At 43.1% G+C, this 23894-nt stretch overlaps 1 protein-coding gene across 4 annotated transcripts in view; it reads left to right on the forward strand.

The window, feature by feature from the left end:
• LOC121285014 (caspase-8-like) overlaps window positions 1–23419 on the forward strand; it is a 59096-nt gene extending 35677 nt beyond the window's left edge. Inside the window, exons 8-12 of one of the 4 annotated variants that reach the window (XR_005944591.1) lie at window positions 8113–8213; window positions 9881–9995; window positions 16184–16676; window positions 20408–20610; window positions 23247–23419. Coding sequence is in view for 3 of the 4 variants with exons in the window: in XM_041201087.1 (XP_041057021.1) it covers window positions 8113–8213; window positions 9881–9995; window positions 16184–16676; window positions 20408–20546 (848 nt within the window). In the remaining variant the exon portion in view is untranslated. Of the gene's footprint in view, window positions 1–8112; window positions 8214–9880; window positions 9996–16183; window positions 16677–20407; window positions 20852–23246 lie in introns of those variants that run through there. The other 3 variants (XM_041201087.1, XM_041201089.1, XM_041201090.1) reach the window with 3 other exon arrangements.
• The last annotated feature ends 475 nt before the right edge of the window (window positions 23420–23894 follow it).

Consider the following 23894-nt stretch of genomic DNA (forward strand, 5'->3'; position numbering starts at 1 on the left):
ACAACCACACCACCCCCTTCCACTTCTCTACCCCCACCCAAACACCCCCTACCTTAAACCAGCTTATATTTCACCCCTCTCCTTGGATTCACATAGTTCTGTTGAAGGGTCATGAGGACTCGAAACGTCAACTCTTTTCTTCTCCGCCGATGCTGCCAGACCTGCTGAGTTTTTCCAGGTAATTCTGTTTTCGTTTTGGATTTCCAGCATCTGTAGATTTTTGTTTTTATCCCCGTTGATCACTTCATTGCAATATTTAAACCAGATGGATTTTGATATTTGTGGGTTTGTGATTGTGAGAGTTGAGAGTGATGAGTAGAGTGACTTATCTTGGCGGATGGACGAGATCATTCATTGACTTGCTATACTGGGTGGCTGTCCTCTTTTGCATGGTATTGGCCCTGACCGCCGCTGCCACCGCCTCCCAAGCCAGATTGGTGATGTCGCTGCTCCTCCTGTGGCCAGAGAGGAGGTAAGGGATATCATAGCTGGCCTCCACAGCATCTAAAAGGCGCTCAAGGGATGTGTCACTAAACCGGAGGACTGCAGTTTTCCTGATTTTCAGGACTGTGTCTTCTGTACAGCAGTCCTGGGTTGGAAGCGCTGAGAGGTGTGCACGTGACTGCACTTTAAATGTGGTGCCTGCTGTGAGGTAGCAGTGAGGTGATGGTGTGGCAGACGAATGAGAGCCTACCTGCCATCGAAATGGTGTGTTTCCCAGGAATGCTCGATTGATGAGACGGGATTGGGACAATACGGCATGAAAAGCTACCATTGCGGCCAGTGGGTAAAATGTTCTTTTTTCCGCCCACTACCGCACTTGATGCAAATCTGGGACGATTCTGCCCGATGACTTTGGTATCTAGGGGCCACAGGTGACTATCTTTCTGGCTTGTTACTACCCAGTGGAGCACAATTATTATAACAATCATCTGTCTGGACCTGAGTGCAAGTAGCTAAACATTCATTTGCCATTGTAAATTGAAATGAAAGTGGGTACCACCCCGAGCATTGGGCGTTTCCAAACACCAACAGGTCAGGCAGATTGGATTCACTGCTGGATCACTGAGTTTTCAAGTGCCTCTTGCACTGTGTCTCACCATATGTCAAATTCAATAGCAATGCAGCACCAGCTGGAGAGCAGACCCAATGTTCCCATTAGTGTGGGATTCCCCTATACAAAAGACACTACTAAATGTACTCATCTGAGACCTCCTATTTCAGATACAGAAAGATTCTTCAATATTCAGATGGTATGTGGCTTAGAAACAATAATTTTATAAGTTAATGTTGGTTTTCTGGAATTACTCATGAAGCACAAATATCTCTGGGGAATTTGGTTGGGAGAGAGGAAGCAAGACACTTCCTCATTAGTTTATACAGCTGAAGGTCTGCATTTCATCAATCACTCTGAGGTTGAAATCATTATTCTAATTCCATATCTCAATCATCGTATTCTAAAGAGGAACAAATGGTCACCTCATGATCAGTGGCTGAGTCAGTAATACCATTCATGTTTCCAGGCTGGTTCTGATACCAGTGATGAGGATGGTACAGGATATTGAGATTGTGTTTCTGGTTTTCTCTTCTTGGCTGAGTGGAATTTATGTTGCATAAAATAACCCAAACAAAATGTCACAGAATGAGCTCACGGTTGTTGTTATGCCTATTGTTGTTACATGCTGTGTTTTATGAGGAGTACAAAACTTGCTTTGAAATTACTGAAAATGATTACCATAGTGAAGATCTCAGGTTATCATTGTACAAAGCATTAGTGTTGTTGTCTGCATTTCACCAAATGCTGAAGTATGTAGAAGATTAGGGTGTGCAGTGAGTTAGCCACTGGCCATTGAATCTTGGAGGGTTCAAATCCAGCCCAGATTCACTTTGCTGGCTCTAAGGATCCTATTGGCAATGAGTTTAGGCAGTCTCAATGCAATTTCTTGTTGCCCACTGCCCAAATTGCAAAACTCTGGACTCAAGAGGCCACAGGATGGCTGGTCTTCAAATGGAAAATCTTCAAATGGAAAACTGTTGCCCTGGTCCAGTCGGGGGAACACTTCTGAGGTTGGGACTAAGATACATTCTGCAGCTGTGCAAAAGGAGCTTTACTCTATTTTTTTATTCATTCATGAGATGTGGGCTTTGCTGGCTGGACCAGCATTTATTGCCCATCCCTAGTTGCCCTTGAGAAGGTGGTAGTGAGCTGCCTTCTTGAACTGCTGCAGTCCATGCGGTGTGGCTACACCCACAGTGCTGTTGGAGAGGGAGTTCCAGGATTTTGACCCAGTGACAGTGAAGGAACGGTGATATATTTCCAAGTCAGGATGGTGAGCGATCTGGAGGGGAACTTCTAGGTGGTTTTCCCATCTATCTGCTGCCCACGTCCTTCTAGATGGTAGTGGTCTTGGGTTTGGAAGGTGCTGTCGAAGGAGCTTTGGTGAGTTCCTGCAGTGCATCTTGTAGATGGTACACACTGCTGCTACCGTGCGTTTGTGGTAGAGGGAGTGAATGTTTGTGGGTATGGTGCCAACCAAGTGGGCTGCTTTGTCCTGGATGGTGTTAAGCTTCTTGAGTGTTGTTGGGAGCTGCACTCATCCAGGCAAGTGAGGAGTATTCCATCACACTCCTGACTTGTGCCTTGTAGATGGTGGACAGACTTTGAGGAGTCAGGAGGTGAGTTAATTGCCACAGGATTCCTAGCCTCTCACCTGCTCTTGTAACCACAGAGTTTATATGGCTAGTCCAGTTCAGTTTCTGGTCAATGGTAACCCGCAGGATGTTGATAGTGGGGGATTCAATGATGGTATTGCCATTGAACATCAAGGGGTGATGGTTGGATTCTCTCTTGTTGGAGATGGTCATTGCCTGATGCTTGTGTGATGTGAATGTTACTTGCCACTTGTCAGCGCAAGCCTAGATATTGTCCAGGTTTTGCTGCATTTGGACATAGATTGTTTCAGTATCTGAGGAGTCACAAATGGTGTTGAAAATTGTGCAATCATCAGCGAACATACCCACTTCTGACCTTATGATGGAAGGAAGGTCATTGATGAAGCAGCTGAAGATAGTTGGGCCTTGACACTACCCTGAAGAACTCCTGTAGTGATGTCCTGGAGCTGAGATGACTGACCTCCAGCAATGATCTTCCTTTGTGTTAGGCATGACTCCAACCAGCGGAGAGTTTCCTCCCCCGATTCCCACTGACTCCAGTTTTGCTAGGGCTCCTTGATGCCACACTCTGTCTACCTTGATGTCGAAAGTTCAGCTCTTTTGTTCATGTTTGAACCAAGGCTGTAATGAGGTCAGGAGCTGAGTGGCCCTGGCGGAACCCAAACTGGGCATCAGTGAGCAGGTTATTGCTAACCAAGTGCCACTTGATAGCACTGTTAATGACCCCTTCCATTACTTTACTGATGAAGGAGAGTAGGCTGATGGGGCGGTAATTGGCTGGGTTGGATTTGTCCTGCTTTTTGTGTACAGGACATACCTGGGCAAATTTCCACATAGCCGGGTAGATGCCAGTGTTGGAGCTGTACTGGAACAGCTTGGCTAGGGGTGTGGCAAGTTCTGGAGCACAAGTCTTCGGTATTATTGCCGGAATATTGTCAGGGCCCATAGCCTTTGCAGTATCCAGTGCCTTCAGCCATTTCTTGATATCACGTGGAGTGAATCGTATTGGCTGAAGACTGGCATCTATGATGCTGGGGACTTCTGGAGGAGGCCGAGATAGATTATTCACTCAACACTTCTGGCTAAAGATTGTAGTAAATGCTTCAGCCTTATCCTTTGCACTGATATCCTGAGCTACTCCATCATTGAGGATGGGGATACTTGTGGAGCCTCCTCGTCCAGTGAGTTGTTTAATTGTCCACCACCATTCATGACTGGATGTGGCAGGACTGCAGAGCTTAGATCTGATGCGTTGGTTTTGGGATCGCTTAGCTCTGTCTATCACTTCTGCTTATGCTTTTTGGCACACAAGTAGTCCTGTGTTATAGCTTCACCAGGTTGACACCTCATTTTTAGGTATGCCTGGTGCAGATACTGGCATGCCCTCCTGCACTCTTCATTGAACCAGGGTTGATCCCCTGGCTTGATAGTAATGGTAGAGTGGGGGATATGCTGGGCCATGAGGTTACAGATTGTGTTTGAGTACAATTCTGCTGCTGCTGATGGCCCACAGCGCCTCAAGGATGCCCAGTCTTAAGTTGCTAGATCTGTTTGAAATCTATCCCATTTAGCATGGCAGTAGTGCCACACAACACGATCGAGGGTATCCTCAATCTGAAGCCAGGACTTCGTCTCTGCAACGACTGTGCTGCTACCGATACTGTCATGGACAGATGCATCTGCAGCAGGCAGGTTGATGGGGATGAGGTCAAGTATGTTTTTCCCTCTTATTGGTTCCCTCACCACCAGCTGCAGACCCAGTCTAGCAGCTATGTCCGGTAGGACTTGGCCAGCTCAGTCAGTAGTGGTGCTACCGAGCCACTCTTGGTGATGGACATTGAAGTCCCCCACCCAGAGTACATTCTACGCCCTTGCCACCATCAGTGCTTCCTCCAAGTGGTGTTCAACACAGAGGAGCACTGATTCATCAGCTGAGGGAGGGTAGTATGTGGTAATCGGCAGGAGGTTTCTTTGCCCACGTTTGATCTGATGCCATGAGACTTCATGGGGTCTGAAATCGATGTTGAGGACTCCCAGGTCAACTCCCTCCCGACTGTATACCACTGTGCCGCAACCTCTGCTGGGTCTGTCCTGACGGTGGCACAGAACATACCGAGGGATCGTGATGGTGGCATCTGGGACATTATCTGTAAGGTATGATTCCGTGAGGATGTCTATGTCAAGCTGTTGCTTGACTAGTCTGTCAGACAGCTCTCCCAAATTTGGCACTAGCCACCAGATGTTAGTAAGGAGGACTTTGTAGGGTCAACAGGGCTAAGATTGCCATTGTTGTTTCCGGTGCCTAGGTTGATGCCGGATAGTCCGTCAAGTTTCATTCCTTTTTTGTGACTTTTTTAGTGGTTTGTTACAACTGAGTGGCTTGCTAGGGCATTTCGGAGAGCATGTAAGAGTCAACCACATTGCTGTGTGTCTGGAGTCACATGGAGGCCAGACCTGGTAAGGATGACAGATTTCCTTCCCTGAAGGGCATTAATGAACCAGATGGGTTTTTACAAAAATTGACAACGGTTTCAAGGTCATCATTAGACTTTTAATTCCAGATTTTTATTGAATTCAAATTCCACCATCTGCCGTGGCAGAATTCGAACCTGGGTCCTCAGAGCATTATCCTGGGTCACTAGTCCAGCAACAATATCACTCTGCCATTGCCTCCCCCTAACCCATGTTGCACTGTTGCCCTCATCCAGTTGGGGGCACTCTTCTGAGGCTGGGACTGAGGTACATTCTGGAGCAGTGCAGAAGGAGCTTCACACTTTATCTGACCCATGTTGCCCTGGTAATGCTGGATGGGGCATTGTAGGAGTTTTGCTTGAATCTAACTTGTGTTGTACTTGCCCTGGGAATGTTCTGCATACTGCTGGAGCCTCAACTTCTTACCATTTATATCAATGACTTAGATGAGGGGAGTGAAGGCAAGGTAGTTAAATTTGCAGATAGCACATAGGTAGAAAAGTATATTGTGAAGAGGACCTAAGGAGGTTGAGTGAGTGGGCAAAAAATATGGCAGATGGAGTATAATGTGGGAAAATGTAAAGTTGTTCACTTTGGCAGAAAGAATAAAAAAGCAGATTATTACTTAAATGGAGTATGGCTGCAGAATTCTGAGCTGCAGAAGGATCTAGATGTTCCAGTGCATGATGCAGTATGCAGGTACAGCAAGTAATTAAGGCTAATGGATGCTATTCTTTATTACAAGAAGAATCGAACATAAAAGTAATATGTTATGTTTCAGTTATACAGGACATTAATGAGACCACATTTTGAATATTGTGTGCAGTTTTGATCTCTTTATTTAATGTAGGATGTAAACGTGTTGCAGGCAATTCAGAGGAGGTTCACTAGATTGATAATCTGGAATGAGCGGATTGTCTTATTGGGAAAGATTAGACAGACTAGGCTTGTTTCCACTGGAGTTCAGAAGAATAAGGGTAACTTGATTGAAGTATATAAAATCCTGAATGGTATTGACAAGGTGAATGTGGAAAGGATGTTTCCTTTTGTGGGTGAGTCCAGAACTAGGGGGCACTGTTTTAAAATTAGGGGTTGCCCTTTTAGGACAGATGAGAATTTTTTTCTCTCACAGGGTTATGCAGCTTTGGAACTCTCTGCCTTAGAAGACAGCGGAGGTGGGGTCATTGATTATTTTTCAGGCGGAGGTAGATAGATACCCCCTCCTCACTGTCCAACGGCCCAAACGCTCCTTTCAAGTGAAGCAGCGCTTCACTTGCACTTCCCTCAATTTGGTCTACTGCATTCACTGCTCCCAATGAGATCTCTTCTACATTGGAGAGACCAAACGCAGACTGGGTGACCGCTTTGCAGAATGCCTTTGGTCTGTCCGCAAGCATGACCCAGACCTTCCTGTCGCTTGCCATTTCAACACACCATCCTGCTCTCATGCCCACATGTCCGTCCTTGGCCTGCTGCAATGTTCCAGTGAAGCTCAACGCAAACTGCAGGAACAGCACCTCATCTTCCGATTAGGCACTTTACAGCCTTCCAGACTTAACATTGAGTTCAACAACTTCAGGTCATGAACTCTCTCCTCCATCCTCACCCCCTTTGCGATCCCCCTTTTTTCAAACATTTATTTTTATATATGTATTTTTCCCCCACCTATTATTATTATTTTTAAAATGTATTTCCATTCATTGTTTTATCCCCACCTTTTAGCCTATTTCGATCTTTTTTCCCACGCCGTCCCCTCCATGCACTCCACCCCTACTAGGGCCATCTGTCACTTGCTTATTCTGCTTTCTACTCTTAATGTCACCATTAGCACCTCCTTTAGCCAGTATCACCACCATTAAACCCCTTCAACCTTTTGTTTATAACATCTTTTGCAATATCGCCTTTGCCTCCACCTATCCCTGGCCTTCTATCCAACTTCACTTGTCCCACTCCCCTTAAACAGTATACATTTCACCACATTTTTAATTCTCTTTAGTTCTGAAGAAGAGTGAAATGGACTCAAAATGTTAACTCTGTCTTTCTCTCCACAGATGCTGTCAGACCTGCTGCGATTTTCCAGCAACTTTTGTTTTTGTTTCAGATTTCCAGCGTCCGCAATATTTTGCTTTCTTCTTAGTAGATAGATTCCTGTTAGGCAAGGGAATCAAAGATAAAGGTAGATGGGAATGTGGAATTTGAAACACCAACAGATCATCTTTGATCTTAATGAATGGTGGAGCAGGCTCGAGGGGCCAAATGGCCTATGTCTGCTCTTATTTCACATGTATGTATGCATGTTTGTATGTCTGATGGGATGTTGTAGATGGAGCTTTACTCTGTATCTATCCTGAGTTGCACCATCCGTGGGAGTCAGTGTAGAGAGAGCTTTACTCTGTGTCTAACTCATGTTGTACTTGCCTTGGGATCTATTGATGCCTGCACTGGATTTCTGTTCTGCTACCAAGCAATAACATTACTGAAATTTTGGGCTTAGACTTTTTTTTTTAAATAGAATGTTATTTGACAACTCCCTGGTTCATGTGATATTATAACAATCTCAACTACCCTACCACTCAAATAACTACTTGGGAGGGGGGTGTTCATGGTGTGCTTTCCTAGATGGAGAGTCATTGTTATGCTTTTAGGGTGGCCAAAGACAGAGAGAGAGAAGGCAGTAGCGATAGTTTAACATTTAAAATTAATTTATTCACTACTTAAATAAATTTGCTCTGTGAAAGACCAAAGCTTACTTTAATTTGTTGCATTATAAACAGACTTGCAAATTAACTTATTTTGTTCAATAAGCACAAATGGAGGATTGCACAGATACAGAGCAAATGTTTCCAAAACACCTCTCCCTACTCCCCAAACCACTTGAAAATTGCTGTGAGTTTGGCTATGTATGAAACTTCACATCCTGCAGCATCATAATACTATTTTGCTCTCTCTGTCTGACTCACTCATCAGAGACCTCAAAAACCTCCATTTTGGATGCAGCATCTGCCCTTCCTGCAAACTCCTTGACGCAGACAGGTTCAAACTCGGAGGCAAATCAACGCAGCAGCCAGGTTGGTAAGACACAAGTGAACAGTGAGAACATTGAACTCTTTCAAAGGCACTCCTGTATATTCTAAGAAAATACTGTTCCTCTCAGGCACCCCACATCTCTCATCATTCCCCATGACCTTGTCAGGCAGGTCATGCATTTGATCAATTGTCTCTGCTGAGTTGGTCACATTCAGGCTGATACAGTTGGCCTCAGTGTCCCAGGTGGGGGAGGGAGAATGAGATGTAACCACTAGGGGAAGGTTAGTGTACCCGGAACCATAGCCCAGCAACAGTCCTTGCTTTCAGGAGAGCATATTAAAACAAAAATGGTGCAGCAGAATGGTGTCATAAGCAACATAAAATTAATTATTATTTTATGAGTAAGATCTCTTTGGGACTTATTGGGTAAAGTGAAAACCCTGCAATGAAAGACTGGAACCAAGACAATGCTGCATGACAGACTTGGTATTCCAGTACTTGGATCAGATAGGTCTGCAGTAGGTGTGGGCAGAATTGATGATCAGTCTTTTTTTTCCCTTGTGAACTGGGAAGAGCAGAGCTACCGCTGGACATAGAGATCCTTCCCTTTTGGTTCTAGATCACCAAACAAGCCAACAGGCTAGTAGTTGCTGTGGCATTCTTTGCAGCAGCTGCAGAAACCTTACCAGTGTTCCATGTAACATACATTTAGGCTGTTGAATTCCAGCAGCACTTCTGTGCTCACCTGGAAAATCCTGTTCCCAAGTCATTTAGGCTTAGGAAAGTCATTCATATCCCTATAGGGAGAATGTGATCTGCATATAGAAACAGTTGTGTGGGTCGATGTAGAAAATGGTTAGAGTAGATTTTCCAGGTCCTCAGCCCCTACACGTGTTCATTTGAAAACTCTGTGCATGCTGTTCAATAACTTCCATCCATTATAGCTTACTGGCGTATGGTTCCACAGGTGTGTGCCTCCCTCTGCTGCTTTAGCTTTCATGAATGAACCCAGGAAATGAGGCAAGCTATTTGGCAATGGAGAGCATTCAGAGCCGAAACTTCCCCTCACCCAGCATCTGCACACACTTTACAGCTGTGGTCATTGAACAGGGATAACAAGAAGGAGCAGAGGATCATTTTTTACTATCCCTAGCAAAAGGGTGCTGAAGCTAGTTGTCATGCTCCAAGTTATGGTTCAATGGTAGCACTCTGAGTCACAAGGTTGTAGGTTCAAATCCCATTCAAAGGAGCCGAACACATAATCCAAGCTGACACTCCAGTACATTACAAAGGGAGTGTTGGAGCTGTGTCTTTCTTTTAAGACATTAGGCAAATTTACTGCTATGTTTCCCTACGTTTTGCACACATTGGTAATATCAATGATGTGCTTCAACCCCTACTTCAGAAAGCACGACGCCAACACTGCAGTATTTTCATTGGTCACACAAGCTGCCCTTATGGTATCTCCCAACGAGTTTGGCAGTTAATGCTAGTTGAGTCAATTTTGTGGTATTAAAATTCATTTGAAATAGGATTCTTTTGGTTACCAGAGGGAGGAAGTAGGCATTCCAGCAGTCAGATCTGGATGTAAGCCCAGGTTCAAGAAAAAAAAGGTCATGTTTCAACATGCTGAATCACTCATTTCTGAAAATCAAATCAGTCACTTTGTCTTAATGTGTAATTCATGTTGTGTTAACTGTTTCAACAGTGTATTGGAGTGTACAAAATGAACAGTAAACCGCTTGGAATCTGCTTAATATTAAACAATAAATCATTTCCTGGAACACACTTCAAGGAAAGAAATGGGACGGATTGTGATGCAGGTAAAATTAAAAGGATTCTAAATGATCACCTTGTACAGGCTATTGAAATAACATTGTTAGAAAGATCACTGGTAATTGGTTATAAATTTTTAACAAGAATTCTGATGAGCAAGTTCCTTGTACAAAAGCGCTGCTAAGTTTCTTTGATGTTGTGAACACTGTTGCACAGCATGGAAATATTGTGGCCCAATCAACACCACCCTGGACAGTTGTTCTGCTCTCCTGAAGTTCCCATCTTCAGTCTGTTTGCTACTGTTTTTCTTTCCCAGACTCTCAAAGATTTATGTGCATACACCCTGCGATCCCTCTGTTTCTGCACCCCCGTTAAAATCATATCATTAATTTATATATCCTCTCCTCATTCTTTCTTCCAAGATGCATCACATCTTAGTTCTCTGCATTAAATTTTATCTGTCCACTTTACCATTCTCTTTATGTCCTCCCAAAGTTTGTTACTATCCTGTTTACTACATTTCTGAGTTTAGTGCCATCTGCAGACTTTGAAATTATACCCTGTATATCCAAGTCCAAGTCATTAATATTTATCAAAAAGAGCAGTTCCTTAAACCAATCCAGGGCACACCCCTGTATACCCCTCAAGTCTGAAAATAACGTTAGGCAACTTCAGATGCATGCAGCCAGTGGCCTTCAATTTTGCTAACAAGTCTATTATGTAGTATGTTATCAACACCTTTTGAAAGTCCATACACACACAAGCCGTACAAACTTCTTCAGCCCTATCCATTACCCTATCTAATTAGTCAAACTCAATTTGCTATTACAAATCCATGCTAGCTATTATTTATTAGCACATTTCTCTAAGTGCCAATTCATTTTGTCCTGAATGAATATATTAAATAAAAGAGGTCCCAAAACAGCTCCATTTGGGACCCCACTAGTAAAATTTCCCAGGCTGATGACAAATCCTATACTACAATCCAAATAGTAATGTATCCATTGTAAAACATTTCCACTGTTCCCAGCTTTCTTGATTTTCAGCATCAGCCTTTCCAAAGAAACTGTAACAGAGGCCTTAATGAGATCCAAATACATATGTTCACTGCTGTATTAAGCTCCTCTCAAAGAAGACCACTAAATTAGATCAATAGGAACTCCTCTTCATGTAACCATATTACCTATCTTTTCTGATTTTATTTCTATAGAGATGTTCCATGATTTGATCTATAAAAGGCTTTCCATAACTTTACTCACTAGTGGACACCAAACTCACTAGCCTGTAGTTTCCTGAGTTACGTCTGCTACCTTTTTTTTAAAAAAAGGAGTATCATCTGCCTTTCTCAAGTGCCCAGGTACCTCTCCAGTATCCTGTAATTTCTGTAAGTTTTGTGCCACAGATCCTGCAGTTTCCTCCCTTGAGGATCCCCAGATCCATCCCGAAGATTTATTGATCTTACAGCAGCCCCACTGCTCAGCAACCATACTGGCAGCAATGTGAATAGTTTCACCATTTAACACTGTAAATATTTCCCCTTTTTCCAGATCAGAAAATTGCCTGTTTCTTCCTTGGTTAAAATGCAGCACTTTTGCAACCTGTGTACCATCAGTTAACTTGACCTGATTCTTTCAGTGAACTTAGTCCTTCCTTTGTTTATCTTGTCCTGTTAAAATAGCTCAAACTTATAAATTGCTATCCTTCTTTTCCCTTGTCATATCCAAATTTGCCTGGCTTATTGTGGAAAGACTTAGGAACTGCATAAGGAAGTCCTCTTAAAATATAGCCGGAGAAATGTTGTTATTAAATCTCCACAAACAAACCAGTGGACCCATCTGTGGATACCCTAATCACTCTTGGTAGACTATTCAAACATAGGAGGATATACAACCATTCAATATTAGGACTAATTCTAGAGGAAGAGTGGTTTCAGCTCAATCAAGTTTTGACCACTCTCCTCACTGAGAGTGTAACAAGTACTATAGGAGAGGGTTTAAAATAATAGAGCAGGGGAAGGGAAGAAAAAGATGAGGAAGCAGAAAGCAGAGCAAAAGAGTCAACAGAAGAAACAAAATGAGTAAAATTGCCAGACAGAGGTTTGAACTGCAAATTTGTAAATGGACAAACATTTGTATGTCTCATTCACTTTGGTGAATGAGACATACAAATTGTTATGGGGGTATAATGGAATAGGATTAACAGAGATAAATAAAGCTAAGGCTGGATTAGGACTGGGAGCTTAACTTGCTTGGTTACAAAATATTCATGAAAGGTAAAGTGAAAGTAAAGGGAGAGAACAATATTATTCTAGTACAAAAACAGAATTACCTGGAAAAACTCAGCAGGTCTGGCAGCATCAGCGGAGAAGAAAAGAGTTGACGTTTCGAGTCCTCATGACCCTTCGACAGAATTGTCGAAGGGTCATGAGGACTCAAAACGTCAACTCTTTTCTTCTCTGCTGATGCTGCCAGACCTGCTGAGTTTTTCCAGGTAATTCTGCTTTTGTTTTGGATTTCCAGCATCCGCAGTTTTTTTGTTTTTATCTCAATATTATTCTAATGTTCCATTATAGCACTAGGACATATGATGCAAAAGCTAAATCTATCTGAGTTGCAGTAAATGTCCAGAAGAAAAGTTTTTAAAAAATCTTTTGTGGGATGTGGGCATCACTGACAAGTTCAGCATTTGTTGCCATTCCCAATTGTCCTTGACAGTTAAAAGTAAATCACATTGCTGTGGGTCTGGAGTTGTATGTAGGCCAGACCAGGTAAGGGCGGCAGATTTCCCTCCCTCAAGGACATTAGCGAGTCAGATGGGTTTCTATGACAATTCATTATAGATTCCTGGTCACCATTACTGAGACTGGCTTTCAGTGGGTTAAAGTAAAGAGATTAAAGGGCAAAGTTGGGGAATGTTTGCAAGATCCAGCTTTGTGGGTATCATCCAGACAACTGGATGCATAAACCTTTGATCTCATAGTTTAAAGTAAGACAGGGAGTTGGGTGAAAGAGGCCAGTTGTCCTGTAGTTTGAGATAAAACACAAACTGGATTGCGACGATTCAGCTTCTTTTATAAACACATTTAAATTGAAAGAAGTCAGATTGTAGGTTTTGTTTTTCATTGATAGGTCCTGCACGATGTTATGTGCCTGTTCATCAGCTATCAAATTCAATAAAATTAGTTTGAGAATGTTATAATCCTGTACCTGTTGCTACTGGTCATTATTTATTACATTCAAGTCTGAATCCTTTTAACAGTTCAAGTGTTACTTTAAATTGGCACTTTAAAGGAGCACAGTTAGTCCCATTCTTCTCAACAAAAAATAAAAAATACCTGGAAAAACTCAGCAGGTCTGGCAGCATCGGCGGAGAAGAGTACAGATAATGTTTCAAGTTCTCATGACGCTTCAACAGAATTTAGTAAAAATAGGAGAGGGGTAAAATATAAGCTGGTTTAATGGGGTGGGGGGGGGTGTTGTTGGGACAAGCAAGCAGTGATAGGAGAAGATAACCAAAAGATGTCACAGACAAAAGAACAAAGAGGTGTTGAAGATGGTGATATTATCTAAAAGAATGTGCTAATTAAGAATGGATAGCAGGACAAGCAAGGTACAGATAGCTCTAGTTTGGGTAGGGTGAAATAAGACTAAAAGGGCATAAGAGGTACAGATAAATGATCGGTGGAATACATTAAAAATAATGGAAATAGGTGGGAAAAGAAAAATCTATATAAATTATTGGAATAAACAAAAAGGAGGGGGAAGAAACGGAAAGGGGGTGGGGATGGAGGAGGGAGTTTAAGATCTAAAATTGTTGAACTCAATATTCAGTCCAGAAGGCTGTAAAGTGCCTAGTCGGAAGATGAGGTGCTGTTCCTCCAGTTTGCGTTGAGCTTCACTGGAACAATGCAGCAAGCCAAGGACAGACATGTGCGCAAGAGAGCAGGATAGAGTGTTAAAATGGCAAGCGACAGGGAGGTCTGGGTGATGCTTGCAGACAAACCACAGGTGTTCTGCAAAGCGGTCACCCAGTCTGCGTTTGGTCTCTCCGACGTAGTGGAAACTGCATTGGGAGCAACGAATGCAGTACACTAAGTTGAAGGAAATGCAAGTGAAATGCTGCTTCACTTGAAAGGAGTGTTTGGGCCCTTGGACGGTGAGGAGAGAGGAAGTGAAGGGGCAGAGGTGGCATATCTTGCATTCTCATGGGGAGGTGCCATAGGAGGGGGTTGAGGAGTAGGGGTGATGGAGGAGTGGACTTAGGGTGTCACGGAGGGAACGATCCCTACGGAATGCCGCCGGGGGGTGAAGGGAAGGTGTGTTTGGTGGTGGCATCATGCTGGAGTTGGCGGAAATGGCAGAGGATGATCATTTGAATGTGGAGGCTGGTGGGGTGATAAGTGAGGACAAGGGGGACCCTATCATGTTTCTGGGAGGGAGGAAAAGGCGTGAGGGCGGATGCGCGGGAGACGGGCTGGACACGGTTGAGGGCCCTGTCAACTACCTTGGGTGGAAAACCTCAGTTAAGGAAGAAGGAGGACATGTCAGAGGAACTGTTTTTGAAGGTAACATCATCAGAACAGATGCGACGGAGGTGAAGAAACTGAGAGAATGGGATGGAGTCCTTACAGGAAGCGGGGTGTGAGGAGCTGTAGTTGAGGTAGCTGTGGGAATTGGTAGGCTTGTGATGAATATTGGTAGACAGTCTATCACCAGAAATTGAGACAGAGAGGTCAAGGAAGGGGAGGGAAGTGTCAGAGATGGACCATGTGAAAATGATGGAGGGGTGGAGATTGGAAGCAAAATTAATACATTTTTCCAGGTCTCGACAAGAGCGTGAAGCAGCACCGAAGTAATCATCGATGTACCGGAGAAAGATTTGTGGGAGGGGGCCGGAGTAGGACTGGAACAAGGAATGTTCCACATACCCCATAAAGAGACAGGCATAGCTGGGGCCCATGCAAGTACCCATAGCCACACCTTTTATTTGGAGGAAGTGAGAGGAGTTAAAGGAGAAATTGTTCAGTGTGAGAACAAGTTCAGCCTGATGGAGGAGATGGGGGATTGTTCGGGCCTCTGTTCGAGGAAGAAGCAGAGAGCCCTCAGACCATCCCGGTAGGGGATGGAGGTGTAGAGGGATTGGATGTCCATGGTGAAGAGGAGGCGGTTGGGGCCAGGGAATTGGAAATTGTTGATGTGACTTAAGCTGTCATAGGAATCACGGATGTAGGTGGGAAGGGACTGGACAAGGGGAGAGAGAAGGGAGTCAAGATAGCGAGAAATGAGTTCCGTGGGGCAGGAACAGGCTGACACAATTGGTCTGCCGGGTCAGTCCTGTTTTTTAGTCCCATTCTCCTGTTCTTTCCCCCTGTGGTTAATAAAGGACTTGTAATATAAGAAAAGGAAGAGATTTTTTTTAAAGTGTTGGGTGGGACTTAATAGGAAATAGTAAAAGATATCATAATCATATAAAAAGTAACAGATTCTGAAAGGAAAAGTAAGGCTGATTAGAGATGAAAAAGGAAATCTCATGGAAGATGTATGCCTGCTGGGAGACAAAATAAGTACTTTGCATCACTTTGCACCTACTGTGTAGTAGTGGGAATGTAAGGATACAAGGAGAGGAGATAAAGCAGCTCATTAGGATGACTGTATATACCGTAGAAGTACTGAAAAACATGGTGGTACTAAAAGTGGAAAAGGTGCTGGATTGAGTAACCAATACAACATCCTGAAGGTGTGGTACCCAGAACTGCACACAGTACTCCAGGTGTGGTCTAACTAGGGATTTGTATAGCTGCAACATAACTTTTACCCCCTTACATTCTAGTGCTCTTGATATAGAGATCAGAGTTTTTGATTATTTTCTGTATTTGTTCATGACATTTTGATCTATGTATGTGGGCCGTAAAGTCTTTTTGCATCTCCACTGCTTCTAGCTTTTCACCATTTAGAAAGTATTCTGTTCTAACCTTTTTAGGTCCAAAGTGGGTGACCTTATATTTACATATTTTGAAATCGATTTGCCACAGTTTTGCCCATTGACTTAATCTATTAATATCTCTTTGTAACTGTATACTTTCATTGATTCTGCTTACAATGCCAACTATCTTTGGGTCATCAGCAAATAGTGGTTTTCTATCCCAGCATCTATGTCATTATAATTCATTGAAGTAACACAGTATACTTGCAATATTCAAAAAAGGGCCATAACTATATTTTTTATTTCTTTACAGAAAAGCTGACTCAAGTGTTTACGACGTTGGGATTTAAGATAGACAGACAAGATAACTTAACTGTGAAACACATGAAGAAAAAACTGCAGATGTACCAGGAGTTTAATCATACAACCAATGATTGTTTTGTATGTTGTATCCTTTCCCACGGTGAGCGAGATGCAGTTGTGGGAACTGATGGAGAACTTCTTCATATCAAAGAGATAAGGTGCATGTTTTCAGGGTCCCAGTGTCACTCACTGCTGGAAAAGCCCAAGGTCTTCTTTATTCAAGCTTGCCAAGGTCAAAAGTTACAAACAGCATGTCCAGTGACGGATTGTCTCGCAAGCAGCAGCCCTGACCCTGAATTGGATGCAATATCATATTCCATCCCTGAGGACAGGGATTTCCTGGTTGCAATGTCTACAGTTTCTGACTATGTTTCCTATAGAACGGGCGAAGGCTCCTGGTTCATTCAAACACTGTGCACCTGCTTGGAGGAATACTGCTGCCTGTAAGCAATCTGGTTTTATTTTCTTTCTTTTGCTGAAGTTGTTGACTCATTATTGGCTACAGTTCCCTGGGCACCAACAGCCCCCAGTGCTCTGACCAATTTGTCATACTGATGCATGAGCTGAGATGCTGAGCATTGGCAGATTTTCCATGGGAGCATCACAGCTTGACCTGGGCTTAACTTCAGGGTCCATAATTCAACATTATTTTCATAAGCTGACAGATCAGCTGTGTATTTCCAGCACATTTTGTTCAAAATTTGTTCTTTTACTGTTACGGTACTGGAAGAACTTTTCAGTATCATATTAAATATTTTTCATGATTCTCTTCACTAAATATGCCATTTTCACTTTGTATTTCTCATTGATATGATCTTAGCAAATGTTTTATTCATTCTCAAAATGCAGGTGGTGTTGAGAAGATTGTCATGTATTGCCTATCCCTAGTTGCCCTGAGAAGTTGAGTGGTGGGTCATTGCCCTAAACTACTGCAAACCTTGTAATGAAGGTGCTCCCACAATAATGTTAAGTAGGGAATTCTAGAATATTAAGCCAGCTAAATGAATACACTGCGACACCTGTCCAAGGCAATATGGTGTTTGACTTGATGGGCAACTTGAAGATGATGGATTTCAATGACATTGTTGCTGTTGTCCACCCTGACAGTGCTGGGAGATGTGCTGGGCTGTTGAAATAAGTTTCATGAGTTACTTGAGTACATCCTGTGTACAGAATGTACTGCAGCTGCAGAATATCAGTGGTGGAGAGGTAGATATTGAGTCCAATGGAAGCGAACTGCCTTGCTGAGCTTCTTGGGTTTTGATAAAGCAGCACTCATCCAAGCGATCAGTGTGTATTCCACTTAGCTCCTGAATGAGCTTTGTAGCTTCCGGACAGGCTTTAATTTGTCAGATGAGACGTTCGCCTCAGACTATGTAGTCTTTACCCTATTTTTGTAGCTATGGTGTTTATGCAGTTGATCCTCTTAAGCCTCTGGTGAAGAATTACCCTCAGGATGTTGACAGTGAGGAACTCAACAATAGTGGTGCCATTGAAGGTCATGGTACTGGGGGGAAGGTGACTGAGCTTTCTTTCATTTTCCATAGTCATTACCTGACACTATACTCTTCATAAAGTCCTTCTCCTTCTCTATTACACATATTCTTATAATTAAATTAGTCATAAATTTCAGGACTGGAAGAACTTTTCAGTATCTTGTTGAACATTAAGCTACACTAATTTTTCATAGGTTTACAAAATAAATACCCAACATTTTGATTTTAAAAGTGAAGAATTCATTAACGCTCTTCCCAAGCTCTCTTGATTCAGGAATTGGATTAGAAAATATTGCATTTGGTAGGAGATAACTAGGAAATTATGGGCCTATTAGGCTGCTATAAGGATGTTTCTAGAATCTGTCATTAGGGAAGAATAACTGAGCACCTGGACAAATATGAACAGAGTGAGTGATCAATTGGTAATGAGTAAGTCATGGCTAGTGAACCTGGTTAAATTCTTTGAAGAGGTAATCAGTGTGGTGGAAAAAGAAATGTCTTCTGATGTTGTTCATATGGACTTCCAGAAGACATTCAAGAACGTTCTACAAAAGAGACCTGTTAACAAAAATGAAAGCTCGTGAAATGAGAGGCAACTTATTGATATGAGTAGGGAATTAGAAGAAAGAAGATAGAGGCCAGAAAATGTCACTATCAAGATTGATAGATTTTTGTTAGGCAAAGGTAATGAGATGAGTAAATTGGGCTAAGATGCAGATCAACCATGATCTAATTGAATAGTAGAACAGACTCGAAGGTGCTGAATGGCCAGCTCCTGTTCCTTCCTATGAGGGCAACAGGTGGTAGTCAGCAGCATTAAACCAACCACTTGATGCCAAAAGACTGCACAGTGTCCAGAGCATATGGAGTTGGAGCCAATCTTTCAACATTGATAGGGAATTGGTTAGGAGGTATGAGACAGAGTAGGGATTATGGGTAAGTACTCAAATTGACAATATATGACTCGCAGTGTCCCCTAGAGACTGAGGGACCTCTGCTTTTCACTCTATTTGTAACTGTCTTGGAAGAAGGAATAGAGAACCATATGTCCAAGTTTGCTAATGACACCAAGTTAGGTGGCACAGTAAATGGTGTAGATGGAGGTTGCAAGTTGCAAAGGGATATTAATATATTAATTAAGTGAGAAAAACTGGCATGTGGAATTCCATGTGGGGAAGTATGAGGTCATTCAGTTCAGATCTAAGGAAGATAGAGCAGATTATTTTCTAAATGAAGAGAATTGAGGAATTGTGGATGAGCAGAGATTTATAGTCCAAGTACAGAAATCACTAAAAGCTAGTGGACTGGTGCAACTGATGGAATGTTGGCTTTTATCTCAAGAGGGCAGAATGTGAGGGATAGAAATTATGTTACAGCTGTACTGAACTCAATTTAGGCCCAATCTGGCATACTACATTCTGTTCTGGACACTGCACCTCAGGAAGGATATGTTGGCCTTGGAGTAAGTGCAGCGCAGATTCACATAGGAGCATAAGAAATAGGAGCAGAAGTAGGCCATTAGTTCCCTTGAGCCTGCTCTGCCATTCAATAAGATCATTGCAGATTTGATTGTGGCCTGAACTCCACTTTCCTGCCTGTTCCCCATAACCCTTGACTTTTGCCAATCCAAAATCTATCTAACTCAGCCTTAAATATATTCATTGACCCATCCTTCACTGCTATCTGTGGAAAAACATTCCAAAGACTAATGACCCTCAAGAAATTCCTCCTCATCTCAGTCTTAGATGGAAGACCCCTTATTTTGAAACAGTGCCCCCCTAGATATAGATTCCACCACCAGTGATACCAGGGCTAAAAGGGTTAACTTATAAGGTCAAGTTCCTTAAACAAAATTTGCATCCGCTTGAGTTTGGATATCTAAAGGGTGATCTACTTAGCTTAAAATAGCTAAAGAAACTGATAGGGTAGATAGAGAAATGTTGTGGGAGAGTCTGGAACAAGGAAGTTTAACCTTAAAATAAAAGCAAGGTCATTCAGGTATGATGTTCAGGAAGCACACTTTCACATAAAAAGTAGTGGAAATCTGGCACTCTCTCCCCGCAAAGATTTTTGAGGCTGCGGAATCAATTGAAAGTTTCAAAACTAAGATTGAAATTTTTTTTATTAGACAGGATATTAAGGGATACAGGACCAAGGTGGATAAACGGATTTAAGATACAGGTCAGCCATGATCTAACTGAATGTCAGAACAGGCTCGAAGAGCAGAGAGGTTTACTCCTGGTCTTATGTTCCATTCCTTTAAAGTTTGTCCTTTGTAAATCACATATAATTTTCTCCTGGTTATTACTGCACCAAAAATTTAAAATCATTTTGGTCAATAATCCTTTCAGATTCTACTTCTTCTATATCAAGAATGTTTTCTTAAATACATATTTAGTGGATCTAAATGCAATTTAGCATCTATCATTTGTTGGATCAAAATACAAGCCAGCAGTACATTCCCTACTTCTGAGTCAATAGGCTCAGTTCCATTTGAGAATTCCCAATTTACCCTGGGATTGACTAAAGTTACCCATTACTGCATTTTTATCTTGCCATATCCTTCTTAACTCATCATGTTGTCATTATCTTCAACATCTGTTGCAGACCCCTAATATTGATCTGCGGTTCCCTTTGCTTGCATTCTAATATTTCTGCTTTTCTTTCTGCCTCCTCAGAGGATTCGACCTGCTTACAATTCTGACTGAAGTGAATCGGAGAGTGAGTGAAAAACATCCAAGTAGGAAGCAAATTCCAGAGCCAAGATTCACCCTGTCCAAGATGTTGGTATTTTCTGCACGGAGTTTAAACAGCTGATCCAATTTCAGTCGCACAGGAGTGAAAACTTAGTGTTTGTGATCTCAGAAGAAAATTCATCAAGGTGGCTTGACTTTAAAAATGTTTAGCTGACCATTGTACCCTAGCAGTACCCACTGTTATTTGAACTCTAAAACAGTTGATGAACATGTAAAATGCAAGATAGATTGAGCCAATTAAGGCACTCAGACTATTATGTTCTTTAGGAAAATTCTGGATTAATTTTCTGTGGATACCTTAAGGAGATTTCCATTTTTTTAAAAACGTGATTTTTAATATAAAGAGTGCAAGATTAAAAAGCTTCAAAAGAAGAAGAGACTGTTGAAAACGTGCTGTGTTAGAAGGAACTTTTATACTCGGTTTATCCCTTTAAAATTGTGGTTTTTCTACTGTGTAAGTAGCAGTTTGGACAGAGTAATAGGCTCTTTGAAGAAAAAGACTTGCATTGAGAGAGCACCTTTCATGACCTAAGGACATCTCTTTGATCCTATACAGTTGGAGTAAATATGAGAAAATGGTCATGGCTTCCCATACTCTAAGAGTGACTACGGGTTTATTGTGGACATTCCCTGGTGCAGTCTAACTAAAACTGTCTGCAACCACGTTCTATTCCTAGGGTACAAAAGAGTTACCACACATCCAGGACAGAGGAGTGATTACACTTTCCTGTCCCCATGGCTTTCACAGGTTCATCGAGCAGTGATCAGGCACACCCTTCTAGCCTGAACAGGAGCTCACCTTTGAGGTGAGATGATATGTCAATCCCCAAGTGCACTGCAGCAAACATTTTAGTTATTACTAGCAGCAAATCTGGAAATGCATGGGTACAGGTATAGGCCACCCTGCCATTGCTGCACCAAAGCAAACCTTTCACTCTTTGAACTGTAAAAGTAGCACCTATACCCAGTCTATGTACAATCCCTGAACGTGTTCAGAGAAAGTTGTAACCACATCATTCTCACAGGTTTACAATTTTCAATGGGAAAGGGAGGGTCAGCCTGTTCTTGCAGTGGATTCATTATTTTATTTCATAATGGTGTTCATTCAAAATAATGAGATCCTGTTCATGCATGCGCAGCCAGTTCACCCGCCATGTTGCAAAACCTTATCATGCTAAACAAGTGGATGTGAGGGATTTTTATCCAAATGCTGGAGGCAGAAACCCTCAACTCATTGAAAAGGCACCTGGATCTGCATCTAAGGTTCTGTAACCTGCAAGGCTATGGAGCAAGTGCTGGAAGTGGGTTTAAAATGGACAGTTTTTTTATTTTTTATTTTTCAACTGGCACAGACACGATGGGCTGAATGGCCTCCTTCTCTGCTGTAACTTTTCTATGGTCCTATATTTCAGGTAATCTTTGCTATTTTGTCAATTTTTTTGAGAAATTGCTTTTAGAGGAAGCATAATGAAAGAAATACAAAAAGCAGAGCCTGAGGGTTCAAATGATGATTTTAGGACTTGGAGTCAGAGCTCCAGGCTGACTCCGCGAGGGCAAGCAGGAAAACTGAAGTCAAAGCTGCTGGACGCAGGGCCGGAATTTTCCGCTCCCATTGGCGTCAGGTGTTGTGGTGGGTGGGCGGGGCAGGGGGAGGACAATAGGGCGAGAAGGCCAAGGATCGGTTTTATGCCATTGTAAAACCAGTTTACGATTGTCTGCTCCACCTCTCAATGGCGGGCCATGTTTAAGCCGCCGCACTTTAGCATCTCATTATAAGCCCTGCTTGCCAGAATCACCCATACAACGTCAAATTTACCGCCCATGTTGGCATGACTTCAGAACGACATGCTTCACCACTGCCTTTACAAGACATGCACCTGGTGCTCTGAACTTTGAAGGGAACTCAGAGGTGAATGCACACAACCTTGCGTAGGGCACATAAGCATTGTCTGTAGGACATCCAGGAAGAAGCACAGTGCATTCGGTGGGGTGGTGGGGGAGAGGGGGGTGGGGGGGGCGGTGGTGGTGCAGGGCAGGGGTCACACAGGCTAGCTGGCTTTCAGTGCAGTGCTGGGACAAAGACTCCAGTTCAGGTCAGGCTGGGGCGGGTGCAAGGCAGCACAGACTGAAGGAAGTACACAGGCACATGCCTGGGAGGGTGCAGGGTGAGGGAAGCGGCTACGCATTTAGAAATGCTTGTCAAAAGTGAGCATTCTTCTGCAGCTGAGACCGCTCAGCTGCAGCTCCATTGACATGCTTGGAGTCGAGCCTCTGAAGCTTTTCTACCCACTCAAGCAATGCAAAAGCATGAAAGTGCCACCAAATGCTCCAGAACTTTTCACTCCTCAGACGTAGACTACAAATTAAAGTGCGTTTTAGGGGGCAGCAGAACAATTGGCTGACTGAGCAAGTTGTAGAATCCCCTTGCGAAAGATGGCCATTGCGCAGTCAATGGTGGAGGTGCTCACAGCCCCTTGCAATGTCTTTATTCAGGTTTGCACCAGTATCCATCATGGTTCAAGCTAACAGCTCAGCCTTGCAGTGCAGGTTAGGAGAATGTCTGCGCCTGAGCTGAGATCACAGCGTGCAGTCTAATAGCCAAAGCTGCCGCCTATCAGTCAAGTTTAGAGAGGCAGAGGATGTTCAGGTTTTAGACACTGGCCATCCAAGTGGTGGCCAGCACTCTCCTGCATGTAGACTTAACCAAGAGAGGTTTTTAGGACACGTGATAACCCACACATTCCTCTCTTTGATTCTGCAGGGGGAGAACATCAAGATCATGGAGCCTGATGATTTAGCGTTTTGCCTCATGGCTTTACAAAGACCAGAGAAGAGTGCATCGGAGGCGCCTGGCTCAGAAAAGGGAGGAGCACCTCCCTCAAATGAAGGGGTGGCAGGGCCTGCTCTGCACGCAGCTGAAGATCCATAGTGAGCCGTCAATTGTAGGTGCCTCGCTAGACCCAGGGTCTATCGACGACACCTGTCATTCCTGCAGACGACTGAGAACCAGTGTTGCCGAAGACTGCACATGTCTAGGGAAATGGTTAGTCATATGCCACCTGCTGCATTTGGCACCACGGGGACATGGAGGACACCCACTACCAGTGGCCGTGAAAGTGACCGTGACACCCAATGTTTATGTCAGTGGCTCCTTCCAGGGCTCCACAGGTGGCCTGTGCGGGATCTCCCAGGCCTCCACACACAACTGTATCCAGGAGGTTACGGACGCAATCATCGTGAAGTCACAGAATTTTGTGCCTTTCACCTGGAACCAGGAAAGTCAGGAAGCAAGAGCACTGGGATTTGCACAGATCTTTGGTTTTCCACAGGTGCTGGGTGCCATCCACTGCACTCACGTGGTGCTTCGATCTCTGTGGCAACATGCAGTTGTGAAGAAATAGAGATAGTT

Source organism: Carcharodon carcharias, chromosome 12 (genome assembly GCF_017639515.1).
Source record: "Carcharodon carcharias isolate sCarCar2 chromosome 12, sCarCar2.pri, whole genome shotgun sequence".
NCBI lineage: Eukaryota > Metazoa > Chordata > Chondrichthyes > Lamniformes > Lamnidae > Carcharodon > Carcharodon carcharias.